This window comes from Larus michahellis, chromosome 1 (assembly GCF_964199755.1).
Source record: "Larus michahellis chromosome 1, bLarMic1.1, whole genome shotgun sequence".
Taxonomy (NCBI): domain Eukaryota; kingdom Metazoa; phylum Chordata; class Aves; order Charadriiformes; family Laridae; genus Larus; species Larus michahellis.
The window spans coordinates 33,408,524-33,421,168 of NC_133896.1; the positions used below are offsets into that span (position 1 = coordinate 33,408,524).

At 42.0% G+C, this 12,645-nt stretch overlaps 1 protein-coding gene across 3 annotated transcripts in view; it reads left to right on the forward strand.

The window, feature by feature from the left end:
- Nucleotides 1–4,860: 4,860 nt before the first annotated feature.
- The window catches only part of TMEM117 (transmembrane protein 117), a 221,175-nt gene continuing 213,390 nt past the window's right edge, over nt 4,861–12,645 (forward strand). Inside the window, exons 1-2 of one of the 3 annotated variants that reach the window (XM_074567222.1) lie at nt 4,861–4,917; nt 10,432–10,736. In XM_074567222.1, coding sequence (XP_074423323.1) covers nt 10,460–10,736 — 277 coding nt within the window. In that variant the 5' untranslated portion in view covers nt 4,861–4,917; nt 10,432–10,459. Of the gene's footprint in view, nt 4,918–8,285; nt 8,432–10,431; nt 10,737–12,645 lie in introns of those variants that run through there. The other 2 variants (XM_074567137.1, XM_074567317.1) reach the window with 2 other exon arrangements.

Genomic DNA, 12,645 nt, shown 5'->3' on the forward strand with positions numbered 1-12,645 from the left:
TCTCTTCATCCCCTAACACATATTGATACCAGGACTTACCCCAACCGAGGTAGGTGTAGGACCTTTCACTTGGCCTTGTTGAACCTCATGAGGTTCACATGGGCCCACTTCTTGATCCTGTCCAGGTCCCTGTGGACGGCACCCCGTCCCTCAAGCATGTCAACCGCACCATTCAGCTTGGTGTCATCTACAAACTTGCTGAGGATGGAGTTGATCTCATTGTCTATATCATTGATGAAGATATTAAACTGTACTTGTCCCAATATGGACCCCTGAGGAACTCCACTCATCACTGATCTCCATCCAGACATTGAGCTGTTGACCACTATGCTCTGGATGGAACCATCCAACCGATTGCTTATCCACCAAATACCAGGTTCCTTCTAATGGCTCCTAGTATGCTTCTCATTGCTGTTTTATGGTCTTATCCAAATTTCCAAAGAAATTAAGAAAAGGTTCAAACTGTTGTTAGATAATTTCACTTTTTGATGTTGGCATCCTGAGGACAGCTAACACCTTCTGAGAGATGTCGAACCTGGGGTGAAAGAATGGGAGGGTCTGGGACAAAGGATTCCTCCTACTCATGGAGTCCCACTTGCAGGAAAGGAATTCAATCAGACAGGCTTTTCTCTTGAGTCACTCACAAGTGACACCCAATTCCTACCCATAAAGTACTACTGAAAAATAGTAGAAAGAAAACATGGGAAATTTTATCCCAAAAGGGCTCCATGAGACCAAATAGGGATTTAATTACTAATTGTTTGCAGGAAGCATTCTGACATGTGACAGAATAAAACTCTACCATAGATCCTTACTCTGCAGTGCTTACTGTTTAGATAGACAGAAATGTGGAAGAAGGGTAGGAGAAAGACTTGCAGTAAAACCTGAAGTAGTTGCATTCTTCCCTTCCAGCTTTTAAGACTGTTCTCTCAGTGCTCAGCTCCTTGCACTTAGTTTCCAGCAGAATAAGACCCTCACAGGCACACACAAACCCAGATGTATGCGATGTCTCAGCATAAGCTGAAGGTCTCCAGTACTTCATTTTAGTTCCAAAAGAGTCTACAGTGCTCTCACTGCTCTTCTTATAAATGAAAGGAAATTCAATAAACAAACAAAGGACATTTTGACCGCACTGTACATTCTTACTTGTTTTCTTGGGCACTTACTCAAAGTGCTTGTCCATTTTCAATGGATTTACAGCCGCTAAATAAATTATTACATTTATCATTTTAATTTTTTTTTTTTGTGTAACTATGCTTTTTCACAGTGCATTAGTGGGAGACAAAAATAACAGGCATTTGTCACAGGCTATTCTTTGGCCATTGAAAAATTGTCTGCATAATAGATACTGCATATCCCTATACATGATGAGAAGAAGCTTTAAAGAAAGGTCACAAAGCTTGTTCTTCTCATCACTGGTCCAGAACTAAAAATCTGACAGCAAAAAGCCCATTCTCTAGGCATAGCAGCGCGTATATGATTCTCTTATTAATTATCTTCAGACTCTGATTAACTCTCTCATGTTTAATATTGGTACATTTGATTATTTTCAGTGAGATTGTAGTTCCGATTCACTGAGTGCTACCCTTTGGACAGTCACATTGAAGTTGTTCGCAAGCCTAGCTCACTTGTATTCCTGGGGTTTGATCCCCTGCTTGGACAAGCCATGCTTTGCACGAGACACCTGTGTGTGCCTGCTTCAGCAGGGACACATTTGCTCCTTGGTTATAGGAGAGCAGGATTCTTTTATTGTATTAGGTAAGGTACTCCAATTGCAGGTATGCAGAGATTTGAAAATAAAGTCATTTAATTGTTTGAGTTATCACACTGTGCTTGAGTTTAAAAGCAATACTTTTGTCAAGGTACAACATTTTTACGTCAGGCCACATGTATTTTTGTTCTAATAGGAATGGGATCAAGACACAGAGAATTTATATGACAAGACAGTAAAGCCTTCAGACTTTTTTTTCACATAGGCAATGTGTTGTTATACTGTAGTTATACAAAGTACAGTTTTGGAAGAACATCATGAGATACAGTAGTTGAAAATACAAAACGTTTTTCGTCCTAAGGCTTTTTGTGAGGTTAAGAAATAACCCCTCATTGTTTTTAATCACATTTTTCTTTAGTATTGAATAAACCGATAAAATTTGAATTATCTTCCTGTCAAATAGTAATCTGAGGCCTGCTTTTATAAAAACAGTATAAAGCTCGTAGTAAACAAAACATGTGATGCTGTATTTTTCTTTACTAGAGTTCAACAGCATGAGAGCATTATTTTGCTTTCTCAACGATATTGTGTTACCACTTACTATTTTTTCTGACATTTTGTCTTCCAGCTTTAATTCTACCTTTCTGAAGTCTTCTTTTGTCATTGCAATGAACTTGGACAGTGTGGTTAAGCAGTATCCGTGGAAGGCTGAACTCAGATTCCACTTTTTCTTAATTTGTGTTTTCTCTAATTCTGTGTGTGCAACTATCAAAGTAGCTGCAAGCTGATTATTCTTTTCTTTTCCTAGCACAGAAGTCACAGGTAGTAATTCTATTAGTTGAAAGCATCCATATGGCCAGCAGATGCACTTAAAAGACATTTAATTAGTGGTGTAAATTCACCTCACTAGACAGTTCTTTGGTGATTTTATTTAGGCTAGATGTGTGCTGTCTGTCTGTTTGAAATCAGTATAGGTTATTTGAAGTAGAATCGTGCTTACTTGGAATTAATTTGGTCTGGATGAACAGAAGTAAGTACTTCATTCAAGTGCAAGTTTTGTTTATCATTTGACTGTCATTTTTAAAACTTTGAGTACAGCTTCAGCTTTAACCTTGGTAAGGTCTGTAACATTTGACTCCAGGACTGATGTTCTGTTTCATGGTATGTAAAAGGTCACTTAAAGGTCTGGTTCTCCTACTGCTTTTTGTTCCAAGTGCCACTGGTATTGCAAAATTAGATATATATAGATATTAAATTCTGCTAAAAATTTTATTTTTGTGATGTAACTTATCAACAATGGTGACATCATCCCTTAACTTCAACTTGGTAAACTAAAACTTGCTTGACAAGGATCAGAAAGTACATATTAATCACCCACGTCCCCAGATTCCACTAACATTTTTAGCTAGAGCATCATTTATGTTTGTTAAAATCTATATCCAAGCTCTTTTTTTTTCATTTTTATCCTGCCTTATAGAAACAGCAGGTATAACTTCTTCCTGTTCACATTTACATTTGGTTTGAAATGTTTTATGCTGTACCCAGCAAGTTAAAGAATCCATAGGTTTAGTTTCAGAATTGTGTCCTTTTGCCATTATTTTTAGTTTCCCTCATCTTAGGTAATTTGCAATCTCTTTCTTATTCCATTGATGAAAAAAGTTAAATAGAACCAGAAATAAGGCCCTTTTTCATGACTTGGAAGTCTATTAGTTCATCTGTGTATTGCATATCATGTTGATTTTGTGTCATTCTCATTCTTTCATTGAAACATTAGTAGGTATCTGATCACAAAAATACCTCGAGGAGTTCAGGTATATAAATATATATTTCTGTACTGACCTAACCAAACAAATGCATTATATCCTAAAGTGACATCAGAACATTTTTTCAAAGAGTGCGTTCTGTCAGCTTGTATTATTCCTGGTTGTTCTTGCAGAATCAGAGGCAGTAGTTACGCCAAAATCACCACTAAATTTGGTCACTACTCTGATTTACAGTGTGTGTGCGTGGAGGGGGGTTTGCACGGCTGCACAGCCTGCACCACTGTCTTCTGTTTGGTTATTCCGGTTCTTCTCCCTTCCACTTCTTCCAGTAATTGAGACCTGAACCTGCCTTTCCCATATTTTTGCCCATGCTTGCTGTCAGCCTGAAAAGCCTGTAATTAAGTAGGTCAGCCTGTTTACCCTTTAAATATTTTTACAACATTAACTTTCTTCTAGTTCTATGAAATTTCCTCAGCATTTCAAAGTTGTTAGGAAACAAATTTAATTATTAACATTGCTGCCTATCACATCTTCCATTTATTTTTCTAATAATTCCTCGACCTGCCATTTAAAAATAAATGTTTAATGTAAGTTGCTGCTGTTTACTATCCTTTCATATTATTGATTTAATGGGAAGTATTTCAGTGTTACATAATGTGAAAGCACTGTTTATGTTTTCCAATTATACAATAGATACATTTCTGCTGTTCCACATTCTTTTAGACAATTCTGGTTTTTTACATCTAGTAGTAAAGCAATACTAGTACTTGCAATGTCATTGTCTCTGGTTAACTTAACGTTCTTACTTTCTATGGGATATATTTTTGTCTTTTTCTTCTAAGTTCTTAAATTATTTAACTCTTTAGTTACACAGCTGTTGTCAGCTTCTGTTTTTTTCTCCATTTGTTTCATGTTTTAGTGTGCTCCTTTCTCTTCTCTTCTTTTAGACAATAAGAAACAAGTTGGGGGTGCAGATAACGAATAGATCTTAAGCGGTCCAGCTGAGATGGGTTGCCATAACCGTGACTGTGAAATTTCAAAGGGGGGAGTCTTTTGTTACAAGGATGTTTTTTGCAGGTGTACTGGCCTGGGATTAAGTTAACTTGCTTCACGGCAGCGATGTTGTGCCGTGTTTTGGATTTGTGGCTAAAACAGTGTTGAAAACACACCGGTGTTTTGGCTATTGCTGAGCAGTGCTGGCGCAGGATCAAGGCTGTCTCTCTTTCCCACTCTGCCCACACTCCCGCCAGCGAGTGTGCTGGGGATGGGCAAGAAGTTGGGAGGGGACAGAGCTGGGACAGCTGACCCAAATGAACCAAAGGGACACTCCATGCCATATGACATCATGCTCAGCAATAAAACTGGGTAGAGGAAAAGGGTGGGTGGGGGCCGGCTTCAAACCTGGCTGCCGGAGACTGACCAGCCATCCGCTTCTGTGACTTGGTGAGTGGTTGCCTTAGCATTACTTTTTTTTTATCCTCACTTACTACATTTTATTAATTCTCAGTTCCTTTTCTTCACTTATTAAGCCATCTTTATCTTGACCCACGAGTTTTCTCTCCCCTATCCTTCTGGGGAAGGAGGCAGGAGGAGTGAGCCAGCAGCTGCGTGGGTACTTACCTGCCAGCCAGGGTCAGCACACAACAGTGGGATGGAAGAAAAATACATTAGGAGCACAATCACTGAGTAATGGGGTTTTGGATTTTGAGGGAACAAAGTACTTTTTCTGAGCAGCAAGCCAGGGAAGAGGCATTTGTGCAACCACAGATGAAAGGAGTGGGAGGACAGGCTGAGAGAGCTGGGACTGTTTAACCTTGAGGAGGCTCAAGGGAGAGGATCTTATCGATGTATCTAAAAGCCTGATAGCAGGAGTAAAGATGAAGCCAGACTCTTCTCAGTGCTGTCCAGTGAATGGATGAGAGACAATGGGCACAAACTGAAATATGGGAAGTTCCGTTTAATTTATAAAAAAACTTTTTTACTCTGAGGGTGGTCAAACATTGTAACAGGTTGCCCAGAGAGCTTGTGGAGTCTCCAGCCTCAGAGATACTCAGAACCCAACTGGACCCCCCTGCTCTAAGCAGAGGGCTGGACTAGAGGATCTCCAGAGATTCCATCTAACCTCAGCTATGATGTGATACCGTGAAATTTCATGGGTGTTAAGTGACTCATAGTTTTGTGAATCAAGCAGCTAAGGACCAAGCCTGTATAGATAACATGCGATATCAGAGAGCTTTCTCAGATCAAGTTGTAGCATTTTTTTTTTCATCTACAGAATTACCTTTCAGTCCTGGATACACAGGATTTTATAGTGAATGTCATTTTCTTTTTATTTTGTTTTTGAATAGAGTGATTCCACGAGTCTTTTTAGTTTGGATCTGCAGCCTTGTCAGCCACTGACAAAAGCAGCACTTTGGCATAAAAAAGCAAAGAAACCTGTCTCTTAGTACAGCATCATTATTTTGGAACATGCTGTAGCTCAAGCGCGTGTTCCTGTACCAGACAGAGTTGTCTGAAGCAGCGGAGTCTTGTAGGAGATCTTTCCAGTTCCAGACCAATGTGCAGAAGGCTGATTCCTCATATTTGGGTGTAAAATGACTCTACAGAAATTGATACAGACTCTACAGAGATTGATGCAGTAAGATATATATACAGTTAGTTCAATAATCACAACTCTCTGCTGCAAACTGGGTGTAAAACAATAGCCTTTCCATAAGTGCTATTTTGTAGTAGGAGTGCTGGTAAAATACTTTCATTCACAAGTATCAAAACTAGCATTTCAAGATGACTCATTGTCCTGATTCAACCTGCTTTTTAAGTTCAACTTACTGGTTTTACTGCTGGCCTGTTCACTTGCCGACAATTTCGTAGATAAGAGTTTGTTTATATTCTTCTGCTGTTGGCAGTTCCTGGGTTTTAGTGAGTGGGCCTGATTAGTCTTGTCTACGTCGGGTTATTTGCCAATTGTTGCTATGCAGGTATGTATTCCATCAACTAAATCTTGATTCCTTGATTAAAAAAAGGAATAGGAGTAGTCCATTTTGATTTTTTTATATATATATATTTATATGAGTGAAATGTTACACTTTTTTGGAAAAATATTGGCTTTCACTAAGAAAGGAATTGCAACATGAAATTTGGGGGAGGTACATGGCACACATGCTCTTGGTTGCTTTAATAGAAAATTAGATGATTTTCACTTGATTGACTTAGTGCCTTAAAAACTTGCTCCCTGAATTTATTATCTGAAAAAAAGTGTTCGTGAACTCTCTGTAGTTGTAGCACAGGTTTCCATCTGAGCTGGAGAGAATGTTTTTTTAGTGTGTAGGTGCATGAAGACTGTGATCTCTTTTGTGGTGGGTGCTGCCTCCTTCTCTGTGTATTCCCATTTGTTGAACAGGAGACTGGGTTCTGCAAGCGTGACAGCGCACACAGAAGTGTTGCATGAACAGGCAGAGCTGTACGCTGTATTTCTGTACCCTCTCATTGCACATGATGATTTTTTGTCTCTGAATATTTAAAATTTCTGTTTCCTGCAAAGATAGCTTGAGGGGGTTAGTGTTAAATATTGATGATTGCATCTTTCTATGAGACTCTAAAATTGAGGGTCTCATAGGTTATTCCACTGAGGAATGTGATTATGTCAGACACCTTCAATACAGTTCTGTTTATTTACAAAAATATATAAAACTATATTGCCATAAACACAGAAGGGATTCACAAGTCTTCCTCTGCTGCTTGTTCTGGTTGTGCTGGTCTTTCACAACATGACTTCACCTTCCACATTCCTCAGTGGACCTCAGCCGCATTCCTCCGTACCTTGGCCTGAAGCAGCCAAATACATATCTGTGGTTTAAGTTTGATGCCGTATTTGAGTTTCCTGCTCCAATGGAGTTACGTGATTTTCACAGCAATACATCGAGGCTGTGTCTAGCAACTTCAGGTTGGTTTTACCTGTCTCCAGCAGTGACCTAGTAGGTATTGCATTAAGACCCAGTCATAATGCAATGCTAAGAGCATCCTGTAAACGTTTTCCTGGGCTGTCAGCAATACCAGCACGCCGGCACTAGGGACCTCATCCCACACAAAAAGCCTTTGGTTGACAATTCGGCTGAAGTGCTATGTCAACAACTCTGTCAGGCTGCACGGAGGCATTTTGCCCGACGCAGCGACAATACCGACTGTGGGTGCACCCTGGGGACTGGCCCTGGCCCCATGAGAGCCCCCTCCCGTGTAAGCACCACGGGTACAGACCTCCCTCCCCTCCCGAACATGAGGGTTTTCCTAAATCTTCCCGAGCGAGCTGGCTGTTACTGCTAACCCCGTGCTTTTGCTTCGGGGTAATACGCCTTCAGATTTGACCCCCTGTTTCCCGTATTTGTAATTTTCTACAGCTCGTTTACCTAATTCTGAAGTCTGACCGGTGGGAATCGAGTGTCGCTCCGGTTTCGTTCCGGATAAGCCCCCGTGGGTCCCAGCCCACCATTTCCCAGCGGGAATAAGGACACTCGCGGCAATAACGCGCACCTTTCGGCTCCTTGCCGGCAGGCTCCGGGGGAGGGGACAGGCAAGGGACCGGCAGGGGCTGGGGGGGACCCTGCCGCAGCGGCGCCGCCCGCTGCCACCGCGGCTGCGGCACTGCCGGGGCCGGCGCGGCCGCGCTCCCTCCCCGGCGCTCGCCCGCCACCGGCAGCGGAGCGGAGCGGAGAGGAGAGGAGGGGCACCGCTGCCGCCGCCACCGCGGGGGGGGGCGGGACGCCGCGGCAGCGCCAGCGCCGCCGTCAGCGCCGGAGGGGCTCGGGGGTGGTGGTGGGGCGGCCCTGCCGGCGGCGGGCAGCTGCGGGGGGAGCTGCCGGTGCGGAGCGGGGCCGCCCGCTGCCCAGAGCCGCACCGCGGCAGGCGCGGGGCCGCGCCGCAGCCGCAGCACCGCGCCCGTGGCGCCGGATCCCCCGTCGCGGTGAGTGAGGCGGGCGGCGGGCGGGTAGCCCCGGGCCGGCGGCGTTGCGGGGACCCGTGTCCCTGTGCCCCGGTGGGGCGGCGCCGGCAGCGGCTGCGCGGGGCAGAGCGGCCGCGGGTCCCCGGGTCTGCGCCGGGGGTGGGGGAGCAGGGGAAAATGGGCGGCTTTAACAGGTTGCGATGGGCGTGCGGTGCGGGGCGTTCGCGGCACCTCGTTTTTGCCGTTGGAGTAGTCAAGAGGAGGCTTTTTATCAGCGATTTAGCGCTGCTGCTAATGCAAATGTTGGCTGCTTGGGCTGTAAACGCTTCCTGGGAAGCTGCGTCTTCAGTTGGGTGCCTGAGAACTCTCGGGTATCCGACTGCTGCCGAAAATGTCAGGACACAGAGTTGTTTATCTTCAGCCCCATTCGGGCTTTAAGATGGTTCATACGCATAAGGAAATACCCAAACTTTTCTTCCTGTTAGCAGGAAGAAAGGAGAACGTAAAATAGCTTTGGGCATCCTTACGGCTCTAAACGCGGTTTAATTGCCCCAAAGTGGTATCTTGTTAGGCTACTTGGCCAATGACCCTTGCTTTAAATCATTTTATTCATAAAGTTTTCAAAGGGCTGACGCTTCCTTCTGCTAACTTTTTAACTCTCTAACATGGCTTTTTTTGTTGGTTTTTTTTTCATGTGTAATTTTTGCATAGTGGGACATTATTAATTTTTATTATTTACTGAATGTGTTATCTCAATCTTCTAAGAGTTCTTTTCTCCTTTTGATTCCTTGCAATTTTACAAATTGTACAGGATTCCTTGCAATTTTACAAAAATAAATTAGATTATAAAGTTAAATAATTTTGAAGGGACTACCTAAAGAGAGACATTGTAATTCAAGCCGTTTATAAGTTTGCAAAGTGATACTTCGTCAGAAGTCCAAGAAGGGATGAGTAATTGATTGGGGTTTTTTAGGTCTTTTGCTGCGAAATGGGTTTGTTGTTTTTTTTCCTGCCGGCCATATGACATTTGCAAAAATCTGTACTGTTCAGTTAAGTACACTGTATCCTTCAAGGATCGTGCTGTAATAAACAAGATACTTTTTTTTTTCCTCTTTTCTTCCTACACTCTGTGTCCCTTGAATAATTGCGGTGTTCCACAACACAAAGGCCTTGTATCTTTGTGAATGCAAAGCGGTTCAACAGGATGAAACAACTAATTTGTTGTGAATAGAAGAAAAATAAATCAAATGGCAAACAACTGAAACGTTAACCATGCTCAGTTGCATTCTTCCATAGCTGTACTTCATAAGTGGGCAAGTTTCAAAATACAATTTTTGTATTTGTACAAAACAGTCTGTGCTCAGGGCACTCTTATTTTCTGGCTTTGAAAATATACTTAATTATAGGCGTACTCCCTGAAGTCAGCGAAAAGATTTCCACGGACTTGCCTGAGCTGCAAGGCTTGATTCTAGCAACTTTTCCATCATGTTATTCCTTCACATAAACACAAGTTTCTGATGTTGCTGGGGTTTATGCTTTTAAGCTTCCAGAAGGTGAGGTAGTAGAAGACCTCGTTGGACTTACGGTCTTGTTCCTTCCTTCTCCTGTAAGGAGAAAGATACAGTTTAGGCTTAGCATGAACATTTGTGAAGTCTGTGTTGTAATTTTTTGCAATGTGGCTGGAAAGGCACTCTGAATTTCATGTAGCAGGTCATGTTCTTACATGCTGCATTTTCGTGCCCCATTATGGAGCTGTACTTTTAAAGGGATAATATAGAAAAGTTTGAGACTGAAAATCCTGTGCTATAGTGGCAGAATGGGCAGAAATTTCACTTTCTTTCTACCTGGATCTAACAGTGTCTTTTGAGTGAAACTTTCCTTGCTAGTCAAGTCTGAAGTGTTAAAAATGACTAATGACAAGGTTACAGTGACTGGATTTTTGGAATGTGCTTAGGTATCTCCTAAGCTCCAAGAATTCTGGGTATATATATAACATTGTGCTTTTGTGTCTTTACATACAGGCAAAGAACAGTTCTGCAGTATCTGAGGATGGATAAAGACTTCCGCTACTACTTCCAGCACCCGTGGTCTCGCTTAGTTGTGGCTTACTTAGTGATCTTCTTTAACTTCCTAATATTTGCTGAGGACCCAGTATCTCACAGTCAGACAGAAGCCAATGTTATTGTAGTTGGTAATTGCTTCTCCTTTGTGACAAATAAATACCCTGAAGGAGGAGGCTGGAGATTTTTGAAGGTGCTTCTGTGGCTGCTTGCCATTCTCACAGGACTGATAGCTGGGAAATTTCTCTTCCATCAGCGCCTGTTTGGTAAGTTGCATGATGCCCCTCCTGACTTCCTGATAATGGATTTTCTGACTTCTCCTTTCAGCTTTCCACTCACTGCAGTTTTGTAAGCTGTGCAATTAATCGCTTCAACTGTTTAGAGCTATGTAGAACTTAGTACATCAAAGGTTACATCACTGTGGAAATTAATGCCGTGTCTACTTATGTGAGCATAATTCACAATTATTTCAGTCAAAAAAGGCTAAAAATAGTGAAAGCTGGCATGTCTGAAATACTTGAGAGGTCAGTGATTTTCAACATTATAAAAAATACTCCTTTGCATCTTCAGACCAATTTTTAAATCTTTTTATATCATTTTCTTAGCAATTTGCTGGAAAGGCATTGTTTCCTTGGGGTGGCGACACTGCATATCTTGTCAAAATTCACGTAAGTGGAAGCAGAGGCTGTTATTAGTATCAGCAGGGCTGTGCTGAAGAGCTCCCACGTGAAAACAGGAATTCTAGGGAAGCAGGACCTGTCTGTCTCTTAGTACAAGAGCGAGTCAGTGAAATGGAAAGGTAGGAAATGGAAAAAAACATGACAATAAGTGCTTTCGTACACAAGATGTGACTAAACTGGGGAATTTGCTGCATGTGGGCTGACTGAAAGGAATGGAATGACCCTGGATTAAATTCTGAGACTGAGAACTTAGATGTAAACATATAGAGATACAAAAATATCTATCATTGTCATAACTGAGTCATAGAAAATGTTGCATGTGAGGGCTCAAGGACGTCTCTAAGTTTTAGAGATAAGTAGAAATCACGAAAAAGATCACTTCACTCTTGGCAGCCGCACCGTTCTTTGAAACATCTGCTTCTAGGTGTGTCATTGCTGGTCTAGATGGACTAGTCCTGTATTCTTACACTGGTAGAACTGCAGGATGGATGGTTACTGGAACACCTCGAAGCACATGAGCGATAGGCCATTTCCTTTGTCTGTCTCTTCTATTAAGATATAGAGAGAGCCACTATTGTTTCAATAAATCAAATGTAAAGCTGTTATGTCAAGGAATGAACAAGCAAAGCCACATTTAGAGACTTCTCTTCATACAGACTTCCCTTAAAGCACTTTGAAAAAATAGTTGAGCATTATGATGGCTATTCAGTGGACATTTTACCTTAATGTAATGGTAAATGTATAATGTCCCCATAAAAAGGACATTTTACCTTAATTCCTGGGCTCTGGAACAAGCACTGTTGCAATAATGTTTTCAGTTCTGGCATCCATAATCGAGGAATGATTTTGTTGAATTGGAGAAGATTAGGGAAAAGTAATGGAACTGATGATAAAATTGGAAAATAAGCCCTATAGTGAGAGGACTGAGAGGATAAAGGGAAGATTAGAGGGTGACTTGCCGAAATTTGACTTGAAGGACAGAACCTTCAGTCCAGCAAATGTATTGCAAGGTCCAGTGCTTGAAAGTGGCAAATGGCCAGCACGTTTTTTTTTTTTTTAACTGAAAGACAATCGTTGAAACAAGTTGTTATAGGATGTGGCTTCATCAAGATGTGAATTTTTCTTTTTGGGAATATGTTCTAGTCTGACTGCAGAGTATTTCCTACCTTCTATCTAGGTAGTTTATTATGATAATTCCTTCTGGATTTGTAAGTGTGTATTAGAGATAGGATGTAGCTTAACATAAATTTTAAAGTGGCTTGAATCAGCATTACTGCCAAAAGGAGAAGGTCTGCCCAGCCTTCAGTGTCTGCTGCTTCGTGCTTTTGTGCTGTCGCTCGGTGGAACAGGATAGGGAATTTACCCACATTAACAGTACCCATCTTTTTTTTCTGTGAAGATTGTGTCTCTGATTATCTCGGTGTTTGTGGCAGCACAAACAAGGGATCAGCATTGGGAGGAAACTCACAGGCAAGAAATTCCTACCCCTGATGGC